We start from the raw sequence: 22,866 nt of genomic DNA on the forward strand, positions 1-22,866 counted from the left end.
GGACACCAGGACATCTGCCGGCCACCCAGCGGGGACACCGTTCCTCCAGCACATAAAGCAGTTTAACCCAGCGGTGGAACTTTGGTTTACATCATTCTCCCCCTCTCTGTTCGGCTGTCAGTGGCGGCGGCGAACAAAACCACTCTGGGCTGGTGTCGCCCCATGGCAGCCAGTGGCACAACCCTCCATCTGTCCCCCTCCTCACTGTGGCTCTCCAAAGGGGCCATGGAGCCTGGAGCCAGGCTCTGCCTTCAGTCCCTGGTGGCATGGGGCACAGCAGGCAGTGCAGGGAGGGAGGCTGTGACACCAGAGGGAGGAGGTAATAAGGCCACCAAGGCTCCCTGTCCAGTGCCTGCTGCCACCACCAGACACCCCTGGCCACTGGCGGACCTGACTGGAGCTCTGAGAGAGTCTGGGGGCTTTCCTCTCCCCAGCCAGAGAGGCTATGCGGTGAGGAGAACACTTCCCAAGGGACATCTTGGAAAGAGACAACTGTTTTTCCGATGGCAATGGAACGGGATGGGGCTGCTTTTCCCTGGGAGAGCAGTTTAGCCATGCCACCTATGTCAGCAGCCCTTGACAAAGGAGGAGGGACAGAGGAAGGAGTTTTGGGCGGAAGGTGATGGGGAGAGGGTCACTGACTTTGGCTCAACTCTTCAGCTGGCTGGTACAGACTTTCCTTAACTCCATGGTACGTAGCCGGCTGCGATCAGCCTCCCTGGGCTGCTTCCTACCAGCTCCTCTGCCAGGGAGAGACCAGGACGACGTAAAGCGGGAGATGGGGTAGAGGGGCTAGAGAGAAAGAACGGAAAGGAAGAGGAGAGGAGGGAAAGGGGTGGCCTTGCGTTATAAAGGCAGAGTCCTAGATCTTAAATACATCACGTAAAATACAGCGTGGGAGGGGGGTTAAAACTCATTATCATTATCTTAAGCAAACTGGTAGCATTATTCAGTAGTTAGTAAACAGAACATTAAACCTTTGTCCAGCGTGTTCAGAGGGGTCAGGAAGGGAGAAAGGGAGAAAAAAGGAGGGAGGAGAGGTGTGGATGTGTGCATGAAGGGGAGCAGGAACTCAGCCACTCTTGTGACTCCCATCTCCAGTCCGCATTTTCCGAGCCAGGATGACCTCCTTGGAGACCTTCTTGCGATCGCTGGCCAGCCCCAGGAGGCACATGAGGTCGATGAAGGCTGTGGTTAAGTTGAAGCGCCAGCCAAACTCACTGGTGGAGTAGTCGTAGGGGAAGGTGTGGTGGTAGTTGTGGAAGCCTTCTCCTGCAAAACAAGACCAGGAAGAGGATGTTGCAGAGCTCTAGGTGATGGCGCCTTTCTTTTGTCCCGAAGCACCACATTCCTGAAACAGGCTCTGGATTGAGTGCAGGCTCCTCTCTCCTCTCAGCCCAACTTCACCCCTCTCCAATCCACCCCATCTCATCTGGGCATGGACCAGCATGCCCGGGCTGGCCCAAGTGAGGCAATGACAATCATAGAGGACCTATGGTGCTTTAGAGGAACACAAGCGTGTGGCAAGGAACTGAGAAAGGCTCTGGCTCACAGACTGCACCAAAACACCAGGGGAATCCTAATGGCTTTTCCTCTGCCACCACGAAAAACCTTCTACTATTAGTTGAGCTACCAGCTAGACCTGCAGCAAGTCCCCCAAAGCCAGGCCAGTCACTACCCCTATAACACTGCAGTCCTAATGCCAAATCCAAAGGGCATTTCCAGATGACAATAAAACTGACAGACTTCTACTAAGTGATCTACCCCAGTCAGCCACCCTCTGCTCCAGAGACTGTCAAGGCTGGCTTCAGTGCTCTCCTCTTCAATGACATCACCTGGACTCCTGCTCCTATCCCCTGAGTCCCTACAGTTCAAATCCCTCCCTACTAAAAATCCAGGAGCAGATCCTTCAGTGGTGGAAATCGGTGCAGCCCCAGTGGTGTACACTGATGCAAACCAGCTGAGGATTTGGGCTTGGGACAACAGATCAGGGCAAATGCTGACCCTGGGTTGTACTTTCCTAGGTCCCCAAAATTTCAGGGAAACACACGAGATGATCTGGCTTGTCTCATCCTCAAGTACCCCCAAAAATCACCAGCTGCCCTGAGAACATGTCCAAATGTGCATCTGCTGGTTTTCAAGTTGACGAATCTAAGACAGATAAGCAGACATCGCAGTACACATTTTTCAGTCTGGTGAACGGGGCAGAGAGACCTTCAACCAGGGTAAATAAAATATTGCTATCAAGATAAGGAGGTGCTAAGTGTGGCAGAGTCCTTTCCAGCCTGGAGAGAGGTTGGTGGGAGCTGATAACCCCCCTGCCCTTATGTACTCACTGGCCAGCCTGGGAAACACACCCAGATGCAAAGGCTGGAGGGGAAGGGTGCAGGGGGAAATGGGGACACCTGGATTCACAGAAATTCCTAGAAGCTGCAGCCCTAAGGGGCAGTCTCTGCTCTACAGTCTACTGGCAGCAAAAGACACAGATGCTGAACATACCTAGGGCCCCCAGGCTGACCAGGGGGTTCTCCCGTGGGTTGATGTGCTGATCATACGGCCGGTTGCCAAACATATGAGCAGCACTGTTCACTAACCAAGTGGCATTGAGCCCTATGGTGTAGCGCAGGATGGCTGGAATGAAGAAGCTGATGACGATGGATTCGTCCCAGAAGTACCAGGGCACTACAGTGGGCAGCGTGAAGCACAGCAACACCACCGAGGGCTTGTAGTATCTGGAAAGGAAGGGACCAGGAGGAAAATGCTCAGTGGCAGAGGCAGAACAGGAAGGGCTGATTCAGTCCTCCCTTGGGAAGATTCACGCTTAGCTATACAGGGAAAATCAAGTGCAGAAATACCTCATTCCTGAGCCCTGCACCATTTGCTCTGGATGCGCTGAAGCCATTCCTGGAGACTCTCAAGTCTTATCACCAGGCAGGAGACTCAAACTGAAGTCCTGCTCTCCCTGTCTCAATCTCACATGTGCACAAAGCAACGTCCCCATCACCATGAGTCCAGACACCAGCTGCTGCTTTTGGCCTCATCTTTCATTTGCTTCTCAGCTATGTTGGTCTCCATAAAGGCAACCCCATGCTTGCAGAGTCCCACAGAATGTCCCTTCTCCAGCTCTGACCCAGTCCTGCAACTCCTCCTTGCAGACTTGGCCCTGCCTACCAATACACCCCAACAACAAGCGCAAGCAAGGGATGCTTGTGCCATCAAACAGATGAGCATGTGGGGTGTCTCACACTGGGGGTGTGGGAGTAGAGGAAGCTGAACCACTCTGATGACGTGCAAGAAAAATCCCATGCACAAAAAGGAGGGAAGCCATAAACCTTGCTTGGTTTGTCTGGGACTGAGCTAGGGACCTCCCAAGTGAGGGTGGTTACTATATGGGTTCAGTCCCCCATCCCTGCAGCCCTGCTGACAGGCTCACCTCTTCTGGGGATCAGTCCCAGTATAGACCCAGACAGATGAGAGATACCCCATCCAAGAGGCACCAGTGAATCAAGACTGTCCTTCCCAGTGACTGCCTCTCTCATGTCCCCATTTTCAACTCCTCTTTCACCACACTGTTTCCAGAAGACCGATGGGAGAGGGGCAGAGGCATGGCCTGGAAGGGGTACCACAAGATCTCAAAGGATGGCTCAGAGGCACCCGTGGGTGGGCTCTGGGCCAGCCAAAGCAGCAGCTGGGCTGCGGGCAGGCAGGTGTGAAGGTGCTTTGCAGAGGGAAGCTCAGCCCGCCACTGGCAAGATGCTACAGGGTAGGCAGGCAAGAAAGGGATGAGGGAGGGCTGGAGGTAGCACTAGCTCCTAAATACTTCCTACAGGAGAGGCACAGCTCATTTCTCACAGGGTTCATCCCACAGCAAAGCCTCGGACAGACCAAAGACTCACATTTCTCACATGATGCCCTCAATCCCCTCACGCTCCACCAAAGGCGCTTGGGGTCCCCAGCCCATTTTTGGAGTCCCTGCTCCATCCCACATGGCTCTGTGCTGGGCCTGAGCCCACCACTCACCTCCGCTGGAACATCACCACTTTGTCAGCCTTTATGTCACTCAGGTCCAGCTTCTGGCCCTTCTCTATGACGTCTGGGTGCTTGCGCACCAGCAGCCAGCCAATGTGGGAGAAGAAGAAGCCCCGCATGGCGTTGTGAGGGTCCGCGTCTGTCTCGGAGAACTTGTGATGGACACGGTGGTCCCGTACCCACTCGTAGATGTCATTCTGCAAGGCAACAGGAGCAGAGACTTAGGGCCAGGGCTGGAGATGTTCCCTTCAAATTAACAAAAGGGCCTAAAACATTTAGACACCTACATCACATTGACCTAAACTCGTATCAGTCACTTGATCTTTCTTTAGAGTTTGGGGGTTTTGGCTTTTGATGTAGAGGTTGGATCTTCTTTGCTCAACCACTTCTATTTTCTTTGAAATCTGCTTCTTTGGTGGGCCGCCTTTTCTCTGTTTTTTAATTGGTTACCTTTAGGCTTTGGTCTGCACATCCTGTACAGTATCACAGGCTCTGATTGGTCAGTCTGTTCCCCCACCCCTGCAACAGCCAGCCCTCATTGGCCAGTCGGGGCCTCCTCCCTCACACGCTGGGGGTCACGCTGGTCACCTGTCCCGTCCCTACACAGTGCCAGCTGGGATTGATCAACCTGCCCCTTCCCTCCGCCCCGACATCTCCCACGGGTCGGCCTGCCTTGCTTGTCCTGGGATTGCCAAATCAGATCTGATTAACTTGGGGGCGAGGTTTTTTAACTTTTTTTTTTTTCCTTGGAAATCGAATGGTCTTAAAACGAAGGCCCCTCTTTAGAAACGGAATAAACACACCATTTCAATGACAATTATAAAAAATACCCCCCTTCAGCCCCATAACCATTCCATTTAAGCTGCAAAATCAATACATTTTGGAAAATGCCAAAGCTTTCATCATTTGTATTAAGAAATGATTGTTTTGGCCAGTTTTAAGAATAGATTTTAATGAGCCTGTACACATTCCTTTGCACCAAGATTCTGATGTGCTTAAAGCCATGTGTTACACCATCCTAGAAAACATGAAACAGAGATCCAAGCACGCGTCTACTGCCTGTATTACACAAGACGTTCCTTAATCTCCTAAGTACACAGGACATTTCCTCAAAACACTTTGAAGGTAGGGAAGCAGCATAATCATCCCTATTTCTTGACTGGAAAGACCAAGTGACTTATCCACACAGGGAGCCTGTAGCAGAGACACAACTCCTCAAGTCCCTCTCAAGTGCTGTAACCACTCCTCCTTCAACTGAGATAAAATAATTTACCTGTGGGCCATGCAATAAGGCAATGATAGACATGGGCCAGGATTCAACTCTCACTTGTTTCCAAATACTGGGAACTGCTGCCTTCCTTCCAGCCAAATCCTGAGCACCTCCAACTATCACCACCCCTCGCTGATGTTAGCCGGAGCTTGGTCACTCAGCACCCCCTCCGAATAGGGTGGCCCAGCAGCCTTACCTATCCAATAAGCAGAGAAGCATAGCCTATGCTGGAAATGTTTCACCTGTGACCCAAAGTCTCCCTCCCATCCCAGACCCTACACCGTGTCACATAACATGAGAAATCCCAGCCTGAAAGCTGACAGAGAGATTGGCTTTACACATCTGGGGAGGCTTTCCCTGTCTCCTGGAAATCCTTCTGCTGGAGGTAGGAGGCACGAGTTTGGAAAGAGACCATGTACCCCAGCTGGAGCACCTCATCCACCATAGCCTGTGCACAAACACAAAATCAGGGGTCTCAAAGTTGAAGAGTCAGAATCTTGACCCAAACTTTAGCACATATCTTTTCTACAGATCTTATTTTGGGACCACCTCTAAACTGCAAACTTGTCTGAAAATCACTGCTTTCTGAGACAAGCAGAACGCCTCCTTCCTTGGGAGTTTCCAGCTACAGGCTATAACCAGGAGAGATTCTGCTGTGCTGCAGCTGCCTGGTCTTGAAGGTGGAGGAGCTGACTAGGGGCAGAATTCCCAAATTCCCTGAAATCACAAGCCATAGGTCTCTGAGCAGCCAACAGGCATTTTCTGGAGGACCTCAGATAAGACAATCTATAGTCTTCTCTGGCCTTAAAAGTTACCAGTCTGATCTTAGAGCTACTGCCACTAACAGGAACGAGGTAAATTGAAAATAAACCTTCTCTTGATCTCATTGAAAGTAACTATTAAAAGAAAAAAAAAATCCCTGGGGAATGGTACTGAATTTTCGGTAAAACTTTGGATTAGTTCCTATTGAAGCTGAAATATCTGTCTGTCTCTCATCTTTGTCTGTTCCTATCCCCTACAACAATAGCTCAGCAAATTCTTTCCCCCTCTGCCCTATAACCCTGTGAAAGATGGTCTTTGTGTGGGAATAGCCAATACACAGCAACACATCCCGTTCCCTTGCTGAGTGCTGGACCAGTAGCTGGAATCAGCAGCTTGGTCCTTCCTCTTCCTCATGAAAGACTCTGGTTTGGTACTAACAAGAATAGGAAAGTGAATCATGTTTTAGAAAGGCTGAAAAAGCCATCCCCACCCTGTTCTGATTACATGTCAATGAAGCGATATCCTCTATGGAGGATACATACATCAGCTGGAGAATTACTTCGGGGCACAGCACTGATACTTTTCTGTTTACCTTCTTCTAGTAGAAAGTGCTGTGCCCTGCCACCCTCCCGAGTACCTCCTACACATGAGCAAGCCTGCATGAAGTCCCTTCAAGCACCGTTAGAGGATGGAGTGCCGTTAGTGCTGCCTCACAGCAGCAAACCCGCAAGACCACCAGTATTCTTCTGTGCCATGCCAGTCTGGGTATTCACTCTAACTTCTTCTTCAGGGCCATCTCTGCTACTTTCTACAGTCCCTAAGGACTTCCCAGTTTGTTTGCTTTGTGGACTGTGAAATGCTCTCATGAGTGGTTAGGCAATATCCTGACGTGATTCTCAGCTGCCTGCAGTCACTTGTGCCACTCTGAATGGGCCCAAACCTCTCCTTGAAACATCACTGACCTGGGATGACTCTCTGGAAGCCAGTGGTGTGACTTATAACAGGGTTATCCTAAATATCACTCTTCTGAACCAGAGAAGCATCCCCCTAACTGCATAATTTCAACAAGTTCCTCGTCTTTCTGCAGCAGCAAATTCCACAGCCTGGCTCCCTGGGCTGTGCAGATGTCTCCCCCCTTACCAGCCGTGCAGCGAGAGGAGGGTGAGGCAACCTGAACACCAGGAGAGCACTTAGCACTTCCACACCTCTTTCACAGGACCTGGAGCTAGCACTGGGAGACCACACCTCGAGGGAAGGGTACATTCCCACTTTGGAGAGCTTTCCTACCCCTGGTCTTGGCCAACAGTCCTCTCCCACCCGGTTTGTCTTAGAGTCACCCTCTGACAAGACAAGGTGAAGACAATGAGACGGACTCTAGCAGAACAGTGTTAGATAGAAAGGGCAGGTTGTTTCCTAACATGAAGTAGTAGGAGAGAGGAACCTCTCCATCAGCTTGTGCCCTGTATCTGCAACAAGGATTCAGGGGAGCACTTCTGAGGACCAGTGGCACATTGAGGAGGTGCTTACCTGGAAGGCCATGGAGTTTGCAATAGTCAAGAAGATCCGCAGGGGCAGCGTGGCTTTGTAGGACCGATGGCTCCAGAGGCGGTGAGATCCAGCTGTTATCCCTAGAGCACTCACCAGGAAACACAGAATGGCTGGAGAGGAAAAGAAAGTGTTGGAGCCGTTACAGCAAGGCAGCCTGCAGCAAAGTTTCAGGCGGAGCAACGCAAAGGCAGGCCTTCCCCCAAAGCTGTATAAGTAAGAGAGGAACCCATGGAGAGCACAGACTGGGGCAATAAAAAAGTCAATGTGAGAGTGCCCAAGCTACCACAGGCTCCCTAAGCAACATGGGGCAAATCACTTCAGCTCTTCAACTCTGACAAGGGAGGAGGTTCCCCCTTACAAGAATTGTCACAAGGGTTGGTTCTTCAGCATAGTGCCATCTGTCATGGTGCAGGATCGTCAAAATTGTATAAAGCGACTGCTTCCATATAGCCCTGTGGTAACAGCTCTGCAGTCCACCAGGGAACACCTTCCCCTTTTCCTCCCACCCCAAATAACCAAGGGTCTTGCTTTCCTATCTCACCACTCCTCACTACATCTCTTTTGCATTCTTTTCACCTAGAGGTGGTAGATGATCTTACAGTTCTTCAGGGGGACAGCTCAAGCCCAGCATTAGGCTTCTCTTCTGCTCTCTTTCTGAGCAGAAGCTGGCTAGAAAAAGATCTAACCTACCATCCCACCGAAGCCTGGGCTTCACCTTCAGCTCCACCACTGACTTAAAATCTGCCCAGAGGCTCCCATTCTCAGGGTCTTTTTGATCCCTCGTCTCTGCTCAGCTCCTGCACCATTTACGGAAGGAAACTCCAAGGCCAACAACTCATTGCATGTTGTGCCCGTGGCAGAGGCAGACGCTGCTGGGCCCAGTTGAGCTTCGAGGCTGCTTCATGCGTTCTCTCTCCACACAGGTCAAAAGGAATTCCTTGCCCCTCTGGCAGCTAATGAAAAAACACACCCCTTTCCCTCCGGATCATGTGTTTATGCCTGCCCTGGCCTGTGTGTTCCCACATGTCCTCCTGGGACCTCTGGAACTTAACCTGGGTTCCAGCATCTGGTCCTAGAACTAAAATGGAGAAAAGACCCCAAGAGGGTCATTGCAGCATTGCACTAGGAAGCTGGGGAAAAGAAGAAAATTGGGTTTGAAAATTAACTCTTTCTCTAGGAAGGAAGGGTCAGGAAATTTGGAAGAAAGATGGAGGGCATTCAACAGTTGGTTTGCCCTGCCAGCTCAGACTCCGAGAGGGAAGGGTGCACATCTGTGCATAGGCCACCTGATCACCTTCAGTCCCCTGGGGGAAGGGACACTTTCTTCCCAGTTCCCCAGGGGAAACTCTTTGGTATGAATTTGCAGATTTCAGCCAATTGGACCAATCATGAGAAGAGTTTCTTATTCTTACACATAAACCCATGGATAGGAATCGCTGGTATGCTTGACAATACCATTCAGTGCAGCCAAATGGCTTTAATCAAGCTTATCTTGAACCCAGAAAATAGATACTCTGCCAGAAACTTGTCTGGAATCAGAGACATGCGCAAGGCACTGTGGCCGTGTTCTTTCATTCAAAATAATCCAGGCTTTATTTCCTATCATCTCCTGCTCCCTCCTCCTTCTGTCTCCTCCTTTTTGTTTTTCTACATTCCAAACCTAATCTCTTATCCACTAAAAGCCGGTCTCAGCTGATTTAACATCCTCTTCTGGCCCCTTAAATTTGCATGAACCCTCCTCGCTCCCATCCCACTGTATAACAGTGACCTTCTCTGTCTGCTGATCTGACTGTGACTTCCCATCTTCATCTCCTCCCTTGGCTTCCCCGCCTGCTGCCGAACGCAGTGCAAGCCTCAGACCAGCACACCTCTGCCTCGTGTCTCCCAGCACCTCTGCAGTCTCTCAGAGAAGCCAAGCAGCCACTGGTCAGAGCTGATTTATGGGGCATGAAGAGGGATGAAAATGCATGCAAATGCAGCGGGATCTGGCCTTTGCATGAGACAATGGAGCGGAGCAAAGCTCACAAAGCTGGCCAAACCTGGAAGGGGAGAAGGGAGGGATACTGGAGCAGGGCGTTTGGTACAGGTCTCCCTTTGGCCTTACTGACAGGGAAGTACTTATGCTGGACACCTTGAAGGTCTCACCCAGCCCCACGATGCTGACCTGAAAGTTAGGAGCCAGCTCATGACCAGTTCCCCATTGGTTTTAGATTTTAAGACTCACTTTAAATGAGTCACTTTCCCCACAGATTCATACAGAAGAGCAAACCTTGAAAAAGCACCTAACATATGACTGATTTGCAGAACCTCTCTGGCCTCAGACACTGCAATGACAATGAAACCTGCTCCCGGACGTTTCAGACACTTCCTACTAGCAGCAGAAGTGCGACTCACCACCATTCTCCCTTGAACATAAGCTGCTATACCCTGCAAACCACATTTCATAAAACCTCTGGGCAACTTTATACCTATGGTGCACACCTCAGTAGCTGAGGTAGATTTCCAAGGGTGACAAGCAGTTTATGGCAGAGCTGAGAGCAGCATCCAGGAGTCTGGACAACAAATAGGGAGTCTGTGGAAAAATAACATCAGCTTGCAGTGGATGTAGGGGGCAAATTACTGGAAAGAGCCCAGGTCTCCACTGTGAGGCAAGTAGGCATGAGTTAACGGTGCACTGGAGACAGAAATGAACTTCTCAATCTTTCATGATCTTCAATGGCACTAGAAATACATGCCAGGTTAGGTGAGTACAGGCCCTATTTATAGCCCTGAGTTCAGGCTTCCCTCTCCAGTGAATTCTCACATGCTGACTGGGAATTTTTTGGTAAAAGAGGCCTGCCGGAAGATTACTCTGGCTGAGGGCTGTGGTATTTAAGCTTTGCAAGAAGGAAACTCATCTGTATCTCTTTTATACAGGCAATTCTCAGAATTTGCCTGTGGATATCCCCCTCAGGAAAAGATGACACCAGCAATGAAGACATATCAGCAAGCACAAGGAATCACAAAAGAGATGTGGTGGGGACACCGACAGACCCAGAAACCAGACAACCCAGTACTTGCTTTCCAGTAGCCTTAACTGAAAGTTTTTGTTAAAGATTTGGAAGAGTACCCACTGCTTTTGGGTGGGGTATAGAACAGTCACAGCCTTCATTCAAAGCCCATGAACCTCAGCAGCTCATGTTGACTTCCCTTGGAGCCGCATCCAAGGTCACTACAATGGACACACCTTTCTAATTATAATCCCATGCTGCCTTGCCTCTTGCCCATATACAGCAGCCGTAGTTTACCTAAGGAGCAGACACTTTCTGTGGGAAAGGAGCTGATTCTCAGTCTGTGCATACATGGCACCCAGCCCCACAGAACCACAAACCCTACTTGGGGGCTATTAGCTCCATCAGCCGTACCTACGAGTTGTGACAGTGACAGGATATGGACAATAAGATTGAAAAGCCTGGCGAAAAACAGAACAATCCAGCACCCTAATGATTCAGAGGGTTCATCCCCGCGAACAGGTGCAATGATGATCATTGCATAGCCAGGGAATGAGCATCTCACAGGGAAGAAGAAAATCTCCTCCAAGATCATTCACTAGGAATGAAATTGGAAAGCAAAGAGAGAAGGTGAGATAAAGTAGCACAGATTTTCACAGGTGCCTTATGAAGCTGCCCCAAACTGAAAGACTTTGAGACTCTATCAGCTGAGGTGTCAAAGTCATCTTCCACACCATGCTTTGAAGTATCCAAGATCCAAAAGACTGTCAGCTCACAGGAGATGTTCCCAATGACCCATTCAACTGGAATACAAAGAATTATGACCACTGGCAGTAATATGCACTCAGTGTTCCAAAAATTAAACCCAAAACATTCCAAATTCAGTCATGTCTATATGACTCACTGGCCTTCACCTCTTTAGGGCCCAGATTCAGACCTCAAGTTATGATGGGAAGCCAGGAATGTGCTAAAGGCATTGTCACCTGCAGTCAACACCGAGGATGTTTGTTTACACGAAGAAGTGTCCCTGCTCCAGCAGATGTCCTTGAGCCTGCTCGCCAGGTGGGTCATGCTACTCTCAGGAGAAAGATTCTGAGAGTAAGGAAACACGTGCAGGCTGCATAAAGGTAACAGCATTTAGGAGGGGTAATAGGAACTACTGTTGCTAAAACCTAACTTCCCTAACTGGACAAATCAGAAGTTCCCCTCCACGCTCGGAGAAGCAGCACGCCACCTGCTAGTTAAGCCTGGAGAGGACACTAAGTGGGGAGGTCTTGATGGGAAAGTAACAAAAAACTTCTGTAAACGTTTTGCTCGACACATCCCTGGGGGTAGTACTGGCTGAGATTTTCAGAGTTGCCTAAATTATCCAGCAAGATTCTCCTTGGTCCAAAGCAGGAGCAACAAAAAACAATGTTGCTGCCACCGCTGGCACTGCGCGGAGCTGGGTTATTGTCAAAGCACCACGTTGAGAGGAACCATCACTGTTTTATAGACATTGTTGGCCAGGCCAACAGGAGTTAACACAAATATCATCATTCTGCTGCACCCGACAGCCAAGAAGACAACCTGCAAATCATGTTTCGAGGGAGGCTCAGAGCAGCCAGAGAAGAAACTGTCAATCACCTTTGCATCCTGCTCTTCCAGACTCAATCTCTATGCCGTTTGGCAAATGATGTGAAATCCGCCCATGATCCCTGAAAAGACTGCGCAAGACTTTGTCAAGTGCAGTGGAGAAGACAGTAAATAAAAGGGGAGCTGGCTAGAAAGCCATAGCGCTGGAGAGCTCTCGGTATGGTGAGTTCTCACCTGATCAACAACCCCAGCTCGTTCTGGGAAGCTCTGTACCAGAAAGAGATCAGGGGATACAATGCACACAGAAACGCAGAACAGCAAACAATTATGAAGGCAGGGCCGGAGAGCTTGAGAGACAAAGAGGAATTAGCACACAGAGAAATGAAAACAAAAGAGGACACAGTCACCAATATAACTGGTTTCAGAGGGACATGAACATCGAGGAGACAGTGGCCTGGATGAAGAGGGAATAAGCAGGGGATTGCTCCTTATAATAAAATATAGAAGGTAGATCAGCTACTAGGCACCACAGCTGCCTGTAGCATCACAGCAGAGAACATCTGGGGCCATGTTAATTTTATATTACATGTACACAGCCTAAGGAAGGAATAATCTGAAAAACAAACACAGAAATAAGCAAAAAACCCTAGCAGCTCCAGAACTACCACTGGGAGAGCTGCTCTGCCATGAGCCCATGGTGTATTGCCGGGAGCAACATAAATCTCTGCTGCTCTATCCTTGTGTGTAAAATGGGAACCATAGTCCTCTCCTTGCTCCCAGGGGGTGCTGGGAAAACAACAGCAAGTCACTGAGATGACAGCCACAGATACCTTGTATGTGCTAAAGAAAGATATGAACTGAGAAAAGGGCAGTGCAAGAAGGAGCAAGGAGCCTTGCTGAGAAGCCAGACCTGCGGAGGATCAGAGTATCCCAGCTCCGGTCAGCACTGCAGGAGAATGGACTATAGGGGAAAGCTCTGACTTGCCTGCAGGGTGCTGGGAAGGGTGGTCCTTTCCCAGACCAAAGTGCTAGGGATGCAGGACAGGGAGCTCTGTGGAACTACTCCAGCTTTGGTAAGGGAGGATGGATCTTCAGCCAGTCCAAAACAGTGCAGTTCCCCCAAACTCCTCATCCTTCTCCTAATCCCAGAGCATCTGTCGCTCCAGAGGCCACCGAGGAATCCCGCAGTGCCTCACAGTGGCAGGAGAGCAACTGGCACTTCACATCAGAGTTGACTGAGGGAAGGGAGCAGGAAGGACTGGCAGCAGATAAAAAGCATGGCAGATTCTCATGAAATGCCATGGGGTGCCATATAGACATCCCGAACAGGCACGCAATTGCAAAGACACTGCCTCAGAGACCATTTTGGGGTAAGGTGGGGCTTAGCAGAATGCAAAGCAGCATTAACCTTCTGGATCAAGATGCTCAAACCCACTTCAGTACCTCAGGGAAGCTCAAAGGAGAAGGGTTGGATGGATTTGGAAATCACAGTGCATCTCAGCAGCTTGAAATGAAACAAATACATCCGACTCACCTCTTCCCTCTTCCTTGCCCCAATGCCCTGAGGATATTTGGCTGGGGTTGGAGGACAGAGGCTGTCAGCTCAGTGAGTGAAAGAAGCCAGCAGCCCCTGCCGAGCCTCCCATTGAGAGCCCGGGGATGGGACATATGGAGCAGGACCGAGAGCCCTGAAATGCTCCTCCAAGGTTGTGCTGAGGCTGCGTGTTCTGCCCAGCCCTGCCACACCAGGGAAAAGCACAGCCTGTCAGGTTTCACAAGGGAAAGGCCCAGCAAAGGCTTTCATAAGGGCCCCTCGAAAGGCCATGCTGGCTGCACAGGGAACACGGTGCCTCTGCTTTTGCAGATGCTGTAGCCAGCCTCTGACTGAGTCCTGCGGCCTCCAGTGATGCTCATCCCCCAGGCCTCCGCCTGGGAGAACCTGAGGTGGTCCAGGAGGGAAAGAGTCAGTCCGGCCAGCCAGGGAGCCATCTCTCTCCCAGTCCAGCTGGGATCGCTGCTGGTTGCTCACAGCCGTTGGGAGGACAGACCAGGTGGACTGCTCCAGGGCCCATCCACAGTGGGGCTGGCCAGCCCCTGCTCCCGGACAAGCACTTTACAGGAGCACTGCTGAAACCAAAAGCCGTGCCAGCAGGTCTCAAGTTAGACTGTCACTTTTCGTTTCAGGATGCTCTGTTTCACAGGAAGGCAGAGGCTGGATGCAATCTCTCGACCTCCCCACTGGGAGCCATTTGGCTTCTTGACTTCTCCAGGGGTCCACACAAAGGCCCCTGGAGAGCGAGGCTCCCCTGCAGCTTGGGCCCCGGGCCCAGCTGCCTTTCAAGCAGTCAAAGGAGAAGTTTAGTTCCTACCCAGGGCAAGGTCTCTGAGAAAGGGGAGCTTCGCCTAGCTACCTTCTGCTGGGTTGTGCTTTCCATTGGAATTTGCTGCCTGGAGAGATGCTTATTTATTTTTTGAAAGTTGTCAGGCTTAGTTCCGGGATGATGGGGGCTAATCTGTGCTTTTGTAATGATAAAGGACCTGAGCTTCAGACTTAACTCTTGACTTTTATCTTCGGCACAAGTGTATTTTGCCTCTTTCCCCTCACACACACGGAGGCTCTGCAGGATTTATCCTCCCTTGGTAGGGACAGGAATGGTTCTTGTCTTTGGGCAGCAGCCTCATGCCAAGTAACGCCCTGTACCTTGCCTCCCCAGCCACCCCTTAAAGTGCTCTTGCTAGCACCTTTCCTCCTAACTTTCTGAGACTGTCAAAATACTCCATCAAACATTTTCTGTGCTCCACCCCAGAAGTGGCTGCACATTCAGGCGTGGGCTACTTCCAAGCCTAATGCCTGTGAATCAAGTTTGCTCTTTAAGCAGCCAAGCAGTCCCCTGCCAAATCCTTCCCTCTCATGCATGACCTTACAAGAGACACTAGCAAGCCCTCCCACAGCTTGCTGAGTAGCTTCTTCTAACAGAAGACCTCCACTTTCTCCTTTCTTCTCCCCGAGTCTGTGGGCCTGGAGGAAAAAAAAATACCATCCAACAAACAGGTTTGCAGATGCCAGGAAACAAGTGGAGGAACGTGCTTACCCCATGCCAATGTCTGGATCTTTGCAGAAGGTATCAGCGTCAACCCAAATACGGCCCCTAGATGCAGCAGGCTCATGAGGATGATATTCCTCCAGACGTATCGCATGGGGGGCTTGGGGCCCTCTTTCTCCCGGTAGGTCTCATCAAAGATATCGTCTATCATGCCCCGGTCTCCTGCCAAGTCCTCATGATTGAGTAAGTCCTTCTCCATGACGGTATCCCCATTCCTGGTCACCCGGGAGGTGACAGTGCCGACAGTGGTGGTGCTGGAAGTGGAGGAGAACTCCTTGGAGAAGCAGCAAAGGACATTTTCAAGAAAGGAAAAAGGGAAAACAAAACAAGAAGTTGGTGATTACCAATGCAGGGAATTGGAACACAAACAGCTAGGCTGGCAATACCAAGACCTGCAGCCTGCCGTTTCCCTGGCAGGCTGCATTCTTTCAGCTGAGCCCTTGGCACCAAGAAAAGCCTGCTCTGGCCCCACGGAGTCATGGCCAGAGAGGGAAGGGGCCTGATCTTTCTAGGGAGAGGAGATGAATGGTGGACAGGGTGCAGAAAGTAAAAGACTTGAAAGCCAGTCTTTTTTCCACCAGTGGCTTTAGTGAGATCATTTGCAGGCTGGAAGGATTTTCATTTTCCTTCAGCTTTATTAGTAGGCGTTTTTAGGTGGGCTTGTGGTCTGGGCTTGTGCATAAGCAGACAACAATAAAGGAAATCTTGTGAATGAACAAAGAGGTGGGAGAGAAATGCGGTCTGAAACACGGTTTTATTATAAATCATTGGGCTGCTCCTGATATCCTGCCTCTTTGTGTTACCCCATTAGGGATCACTGGAGGAACATCAGGAAGATACACAGAGGGACTCCTCTGGGGTACCTCGTTATGTCCCCCTGCCTTACCTTCCAGGCTGGGACATGGCAAGTTCAACATGCTTGGAGATCAGTGGATGGAAGCAGTCAAGCAATGTGCTGCCAGTTAGACATCATATCCCATGGCTGCTGCCAAGCCTCTCATCCCTCTCCCGCTTTCTACCCCCAGGCAAACTGAGGCACAGGAAGACAATCCTCTGAGCCGAGGCCACCAGCACGCAGAGAGGAAGTTTTAAGCAGCAAGTTGGCTCAGCCTGGCTCCCGGCTCCCTCATGTAACCGTGACACAACATTCCCTCTGCACACGCTTGTTTGCCCTGGCTGAGTGACAGCCTGCCCGATCAGGCATGCATGACGAAAGGAGCAGGCAGGACTGACCCTAATGAGACAGGTCACTGAACCCTGAATCACCGATTTCCATCTCCATCATGACAGCCACGTGCTTGCTGGTGCTCGCAGCCCTTTGTCAGGCCCGAGCTCAAGCGCCCGACGGGGCTGGGCCCGGGGGTGCCAAGCACGTGGGATGTCAGCGGTAGGAGGGCACGCCGCCCCCATCCCCTCGCCTCCCGGGAACCTGCCCAGAGGACATGTCCCTCCGCCACCCGTGCCATTGCTTCCACGTGGGAAGGGGCACTAAAGGTCAGCCGGCAGGAACGGGAGAGCCGGGACCGCGGGAGGGAGCGTGGCCAAGTCGGGAAAACTTCTTTCCCAGTAGAAGTCTCTCCTGAATTAACAGCCGATTCCCACCCAGGCACCCGGGATTCATAAAAGACCACCATCCTGCCATGGCCTAGTTTCCTGAGAGCGGCATTAAAATCAGGCCAGGCAGCTTACGTGGCCACCCCAACTCCTCCCATTCCCAAGGGTAGAAACTAGAGGGTTACAGACATACCTTCCTACGGGGAGGAGCTGCCAAAGCTGACAGATTCCCCACATTTGGGAAGTAAAATGATCTCTACAGAGGGAGCCCTCTAAGTTTTTCCTTCTGGAATCAAAGGTTAGAAAGGAAAAAACCTGGACACGAAGTATCCTACTGCTTTCTCTGAACCCGGGCAGCTGCTGAGCTCAGGACCAGCTCCTCTGCATCCCAGCTACAGGCTATCTCTGCTTGCTTTCCTAATTAATGATTTGAGGGTATGATACTCCGAGCTGCTGGAGAATTTAGAGGCAATCCTCCCCCAAAGGAACCATGAGAAATGTCTTCTAATCCAGAGATTAGGCAAGGAAAAGTCCTGCCCATTTCAAAGTGTCAGATATTCTCATCTGGCATTTTGGCAGGAAGGCACAATTTTCTTCCTTGGCTGGAAGACAATCTACCAAAAAGACCTAAGACTTGTCTATGCAGGAAAAATTCCCAACAGAGATCGGGTGGTATAATTAGACGGGTAACGCTCCCCATATGGACATGCTGCTTCCAGAGTAAGAATGTGGGGTTGGAGTTGCATTTTTCTCCTCCGCGATAGCTTATGTCACTGTCAAAGTTACACAGGGGCAGAGGAGGAGGAGGGAGAGCGCAAGGAAAACAGCAGAGAGGAAAAAACCTCTTCTTCCAGAGTCGTAATAGCCACATGAGGAAATTTACCAGCATACCTATGCTGCTGGAATTACGCTGATATAATCAAACCGGTCATTTCTCACATGTAAACTAACCTTAAATCAAAAGGGCTATAAAGCAGCTGTGAAACACAGCTCCACCATTACAGACTTGGTGGGGGGAACATGGGGGGGAAAGAGGGAGGGAGAGTGGGCAGCTATTTAGCTGGAGACCAGGGAAATGAGGAGGAAAGAAAGAGGATTTTTACTCCCTTATGGCCATAGTGGATCCTGCGGCTCCTGCCAAGGAAAATGGGATGGGGATTGATCTGGGGTCTAGAGCTGAGAGGGGGAGGAGGCCAGCTAAATAATTTTCATGAGCTCTCCCTCATTTCTGAATGAATTTGCAGCTCTCATCTGCAGAACAGATGTGTTTCCCCACCTCCAACCCCCACCCCCCCAGCACTGAACACGCCATAGGTGACCCTGGCACCCAGCCAGCTTGTACAACCAACTGCAGCTCAAAGGCTGCCATGCTGGGTTCAGCCTAGGGGCCCCAGGGCACTCAGTCCTCGGTCCAGTATATTCGAGTATGCCCAACGTGACCCAGGGACAGGATTCTTTCCAGCCTCCAGGATATGCCCCAAAATACACGTCAAGACCATCAAATATGGTCTGAGCACACTGCCCTTGGCATCTGTTTTGGGTGGGGAGAGGAGTAAAGTTCCTTACATCACAGCATCCCTGGAAGGTCACAGCACCTGCACAAAAGGACCGGGGGAGACCCCGTGTGCTGGCAACAGGCGAGAGAGCAGGGCTGTGATTTACTTCCACTCCTCAGCATAGGCAGAGGGAGGAAAGATGAAAAGGCAAAAGCAGGAATACCAGAACCAGCCCCTGCCTCCCCTCAGGCAAGGGGTGGCTGCCAGGAGGGGCAAAAATAAAAAACAAAATCTCTAAAGATCCAACAGTTCTACATATCTTCCTGGTGCTGTGCTGTTATTCAGACCTTCTTATGCCAAAAATGGGCAGTCTCCCCATTGTATGTCTGCTTGGCTCAAGCAATGCAGACACAGTCATTCATTTCATCTGGGCAGCTGGCTGCTTTCACCTTGCGTCTGTCCTAGAGACGCTCTCTGCTGCTACGTTTGCCTTAAAAATGCTGTGAAAGCTCTTTCTTATATAAAAAAATAAATTTAAGAAAATAAAAAAAAATCACAGTCTGAGCACTACCAAAAACCCCACAACCTCTTGGCACAAGAGACCTTGCTGAACAGCCCTGACCAGCATACTTAGATGGATGTTTTTAAGAGAAACCTGTATTTTATGCTCAGTCTATCGGAGGGCATGGGTTCTGCGGGGAGATAATCCCAGCGGCAGAGATCCCCGCTTCAGTCCCGGTCTCCCCAGGAGGCGTGGGTGATGTCTTAAGTTAGCACCAAATGACTTCGCCTCATGACTGAGAAGCGGCGCAGAGAGGACACACGCACACGCATATGCGTGCGTACATGCGTGTGCGTGCACGGACACGCGTGGATGCCCAGACCTTTTTTCCCCGAGACAGCAGCAGCAGCGCAGCACTGCCGGAACCGCGGCGATGAAGGAGGACGGGGCGAGGGGAAGACAAAGCACCCGCACCCCCGCGCCCGCCGGCAGCCCCCCGCTTACCTCCTCCTGCAGCAAGTGCGCAGGCATGGGGCGGCCCTCTCTCTGCTTCTCGGCGGCGGTACGCGGGCGCGCAGGTCCCCGGCGGTGGCGGCGGAAGGAGGCTGGCGCTTGTCGGCCCCTCGCCCGGCGAGCTGTGCAGCTCGGGGAGGCGGGCGCGGAGGTATTTAAGCGGGGCTGCTTGCTCGGCGGCTGGCGGGGCTGGGCTCCCTGCGCCCCGGCCTCCCAGTGACCCCCTGCCCGCGGTCGGGATGCGCAGGGTCAGCGCGGCGGGTGGCGAGTCGCGGCGGGGGCCCGGCGCTCGACGTGCCCGGGAGGGGAGGCGGGGCGGGGCGGGGCGGGGGGCGGGAGGAAGGATGCTGAGGAAGAGGAGGATGACGAGGGCCAGGCTCTCTCATGATGCCTGGCTGCTTTTTTTTCTTTTTTTTTCCCTTTCCTTTTTTTTTTCCCTCCCCCTCGCGAGCCGATTGGCTGCGGGAAATTTGGTGCCACCTCGGCCTGCCCTCGCCATTGGCTGCCCGCAATCTGCTGTTCGCTCCCCGCGGCGCGCACCCTGCGCGCCCGCGGCTGCCTGCGCGCACGGCTCCGCGCACGACGCGGGGAGCGCGGCCCGGCCGGCGGCCTGCGCGGGGGATGCTGCCGGCCCTCCGCGGGGCGCTGGGCGCTGGCACCCAGACCTCCGCACCCCCCTCCTCCGCCGCGGGGGCTGCCCTTAATGACATAAGAGGGGTGTCGGGGAGCGGCGATGGAGCCCCGCGCCCCTTCCCCAGCTGGCTGCGGGGTGCGGCGGGGGAAGAAGGCGCTTCAGCGTCAAACATCTACTCTGTATAGGGGGTCTGTATGGCGAACATTATATAGGTAGATATGTATATATAAATCATGCATCCCTGCGAAGGAAAGCACGCCCACAACTGTATGTCCGGATAAACACGTATATCTGTATAGGTGTTTAACTCGATAGGCAAAACCAGTCTGGAAAATGTTGGCTGTAACCTTTTTAAAATGAATCCTGGCCGTTTTCCACCAGAAAACAGTCCCTTTTGGCAGAGGGCAAACGGAAAAAGCAGCAGCTCCGTTTGCTATCAGCTGTTTTCCATAACAACCTTCTCACCAGCCAGTAATGCCAGCAACAGGAAAATCCAAGCTCTCTCCCAAGGAGACCTTCACCATTAAAAGTGAAGACGAGGGCCCTTACAAATAAGACCTTGCCTGTGGCAGAGCCTGGAGGCAGCTCTCCTAACCCCACCGTGTGGTCAGCGTGCCAGGCACCCTCAGCTGCTTAGCAGCAAGGCTTGGGGTGCCCTAGTGCCATCACCCTGGCCAGGACCTGTTCCAGCTCCTTCCCCCTCGCACGGTGTGTCCCGTGCTCAATCTCTGCCCCCTGCTGACACATGAGTCATTCTGGGAGTGGAAGAGCGATGTCAAAAGCCATTTTGATGTGTGCCCATATCCCCTCACACATATCCTGTCTGGGCAGCTATCCCGCAGCAATGGAGCTGACCACAGGAGGTGCAGACGGACAATCAAGACCTTGCAGAGTCCACCCCTGGGCTCATCCTGCTCAGACATAGTGGGGCTGATTCAGTGGCGGCTGTCAAAAGTGAGCGGCATTGTAATCACTGGGAGGGAAAAGTGACAATGAAAAGTAACAGTAGCCCCGTTGTTCTCTGGATTCGGAGGTGTCCCGCAAAGGGGGAAAAATATGTCTCTCCTTTTTCATTTCACTGTGACGGATGAAGAGGTCTGAGAGCAGCCTGTGTTTTAGTTTTGCGTTAGGAACTCGAGTCTTGCCTGCTTTCTGAGACACAGTATTAAAACAGAGAGCCCACGTCAGAAGATGTTCCTAGATGGTGAAAGCTGACGTGAGTCAGAGGGGGACTTTTAACCGTCCCTTTTAAGACTCTCCATTAAATGTTTGGTTAACAACACAGAAGGTTACTGAACACTGGGGAGAAATGATATTTTAATTAATGATTCTACCTACTTTCTATGTGAGTGTTGGAAGAACTATAAACTGTGCTAAAAACTACCCTAAGGAAATCTGATTCCTGCTATTTCCAAAAGAAAAACAGAACGGAAATAAATAAAAAAAAAAAAAAAGAAGGTGGTACTTTTTGTTTTTAAAAAATAATCTGCAGTTCATGCCGCATAGGGAAAATAATCTCAATGGCAATGCTATCAGTGGGTGACAAGGAGGCTTTGGGGGATTCAAGGTTTGCAGTTTTGCAGATACTCAGACCCACCAGAGCCCTTTCCTTTCCCACCAGTTTCTTTCCTCAGACGTGGAGGGCGGCTAAGAGAGAACATACAGGGCAGCTAGACGTTGTCATCCCCTAAAATTAGCACCATGCCTGGCTGCTCCCACACAACAGGAATAAGTTTTCTGAATATTCCTCTGCCAAGTTATCCTAGGAGGTGACCATCACATTTTTTTCTTGTACAGAGGGAGAGATGGATCTTAACCATCGTCAGGGCTGTGCTCACCTGGCAGGTTTCAAGTCTTATGCGCTAAGGACGGCCCTGAGGAAGGCCTTTCACAGCATAGTCAGCTTCTCCACTGGCATTTTGATCACTTTTTGGCATTTTGATCACTTTTGAAACAGGTTAATGCTCCTGAATGTGGCTGCAAGGTTCAGGCATTGACATCTTGGCGAGGTGCGCAGGGTAGTTTGCTTTCCCAATGTTTAGATTGCGGCAGCTCCAGCCCTGCCTGTCAAAAGGCTTTTTGGCACTTTGCGGGCTGGAAGCTTGGCCACGCCGTGCCAGCCAGGCTCCCTCCCCTGGAGAGCTGCTGGCAGGGGCAAAGGCCAGCACCCTGCGCGCCCCTGGCCCCCGCCACCGGGCCCTGCGCATCTGAGTCTCTGCTGCAAACTCCTGCCTCGGCTCTGCAGCTCAAGGTTTGAGACAAAAGGGGGGATCACTGGGCAGCCCAGGTGGGAAATCAGAAATGTCTAGTATAGACACAGCAATACAGCTTAAACTGGGCTTTTCTTGCTCTAGTTTGTATCTCTCCAGACAGGCTTTTCCCTCCTTCCAGGGAGAGCTGCCCAGCTGAGCCTTCAGCAGAAGTACGTCACTGGTGGATTTCACCAGCACTGCTTAGCAAAGATTCGGCTTCAGCCATCGTCCTCAGGAAACTGATTCAATTCTTCTGTGTCTGGTGACTGCTGCCTGAGGTCGTCATCTTTCATAAACGAGCTGATGCAATGCCAGGGCCATGGTGCAGGGCAGTGATGAGCAGAGCCATGCCATGGGCAGCAGAGGCCATGAACTTCAGCACGGGCTTTCTTTAGAAATGCATGGTCTAACTTAAGGCTGTTTCCACCTTCCGGAGAAGTCCCCCCCACAGGTTCATGACTCAGCTGAGGCACTGTGCTAGTAAAAAGCTCTTGCAGAGCACTTTTTATCAGAGGGTCTCACAGTTTTTTATCAAGGTTGGGGAAAAGGGAGGCACGAACCAGCAGTGGGGTTTATCACAAGACACTATCCGTGAGCAAAGCCTGTATGAGAAAGAACGGTTGCATTCCTCTCCTGG

At 51.4% G+C, this 22,866-nt stretch overlaps 1 protein-coding gene across 1 annotated transcript; it reads right to left on the minus strand.

Annotated features, from left to right (window-relative positions):
• Positions 1-709: 709 nt before the first annotated feature.
• Positions 710-19,361, minus strand: SCD (stearoyl-CoA desaturase). The gene is made up of 6 exons (XM_059821216.1): positions 19,335-19,361; positions 15,267-15,552; positions 7,589-7,719; positions 4,021-4,226; positions 2,500-2,732; positions 710-1,272 (listed from the first exon to the last, which is right to left on the minus strand). The coding sequence occupies exons 1-6, from the start codon at positions 19,359-19,361 to the stop codon at positions 1,073-1,075; spliced, it is 1,083 nt and encodes a 360-aa protein (XP_059677199.1). The 3' UTR covers positions 710-1,072.
• Between the last annotated feature and the right edge of the window lie 3,505 nt (positions 19,362-22,866).

Source organism: Gavia stellata, chromosome 9, assembly GCF_030936135.1.
Source record: "Gavia stellata isolate bGavSte3 chromosome 9, bGavSte3.hap2, whole genome shotgun sequence".
Classification (NCBI taxonomy): domain Eukaryota; kingdom Metazoa; phylum Chordata; class Aves; order Gaviiformes; family Gaviidae; genus Gavia; species Gavia stellata.

Excerpts from the sequence above, each read along its gene's own strand:
- SCD (XM_059821216.1), bottom strand. The coding sequence starts at position 19,361 with ATGCCTGCGCACTTGCTGCAGGAGGAG. Across the intron at positions 15,553-19,334 it reads CGCACTTGCTGCAGGAGGAG|GAGTTCTCCTCCACTTCCAG; the intron begins GTAAGCGGGGGG and ends TGCTTCTCCAAG. Across the intron at positions 7,720-15,266 it reads GATCCAGACATTGGCATGGG|CCATTCTGTGTTTCCTGGTG; the intron begins GTAAGCACGTTC and ends TTTCCTCTCCAG.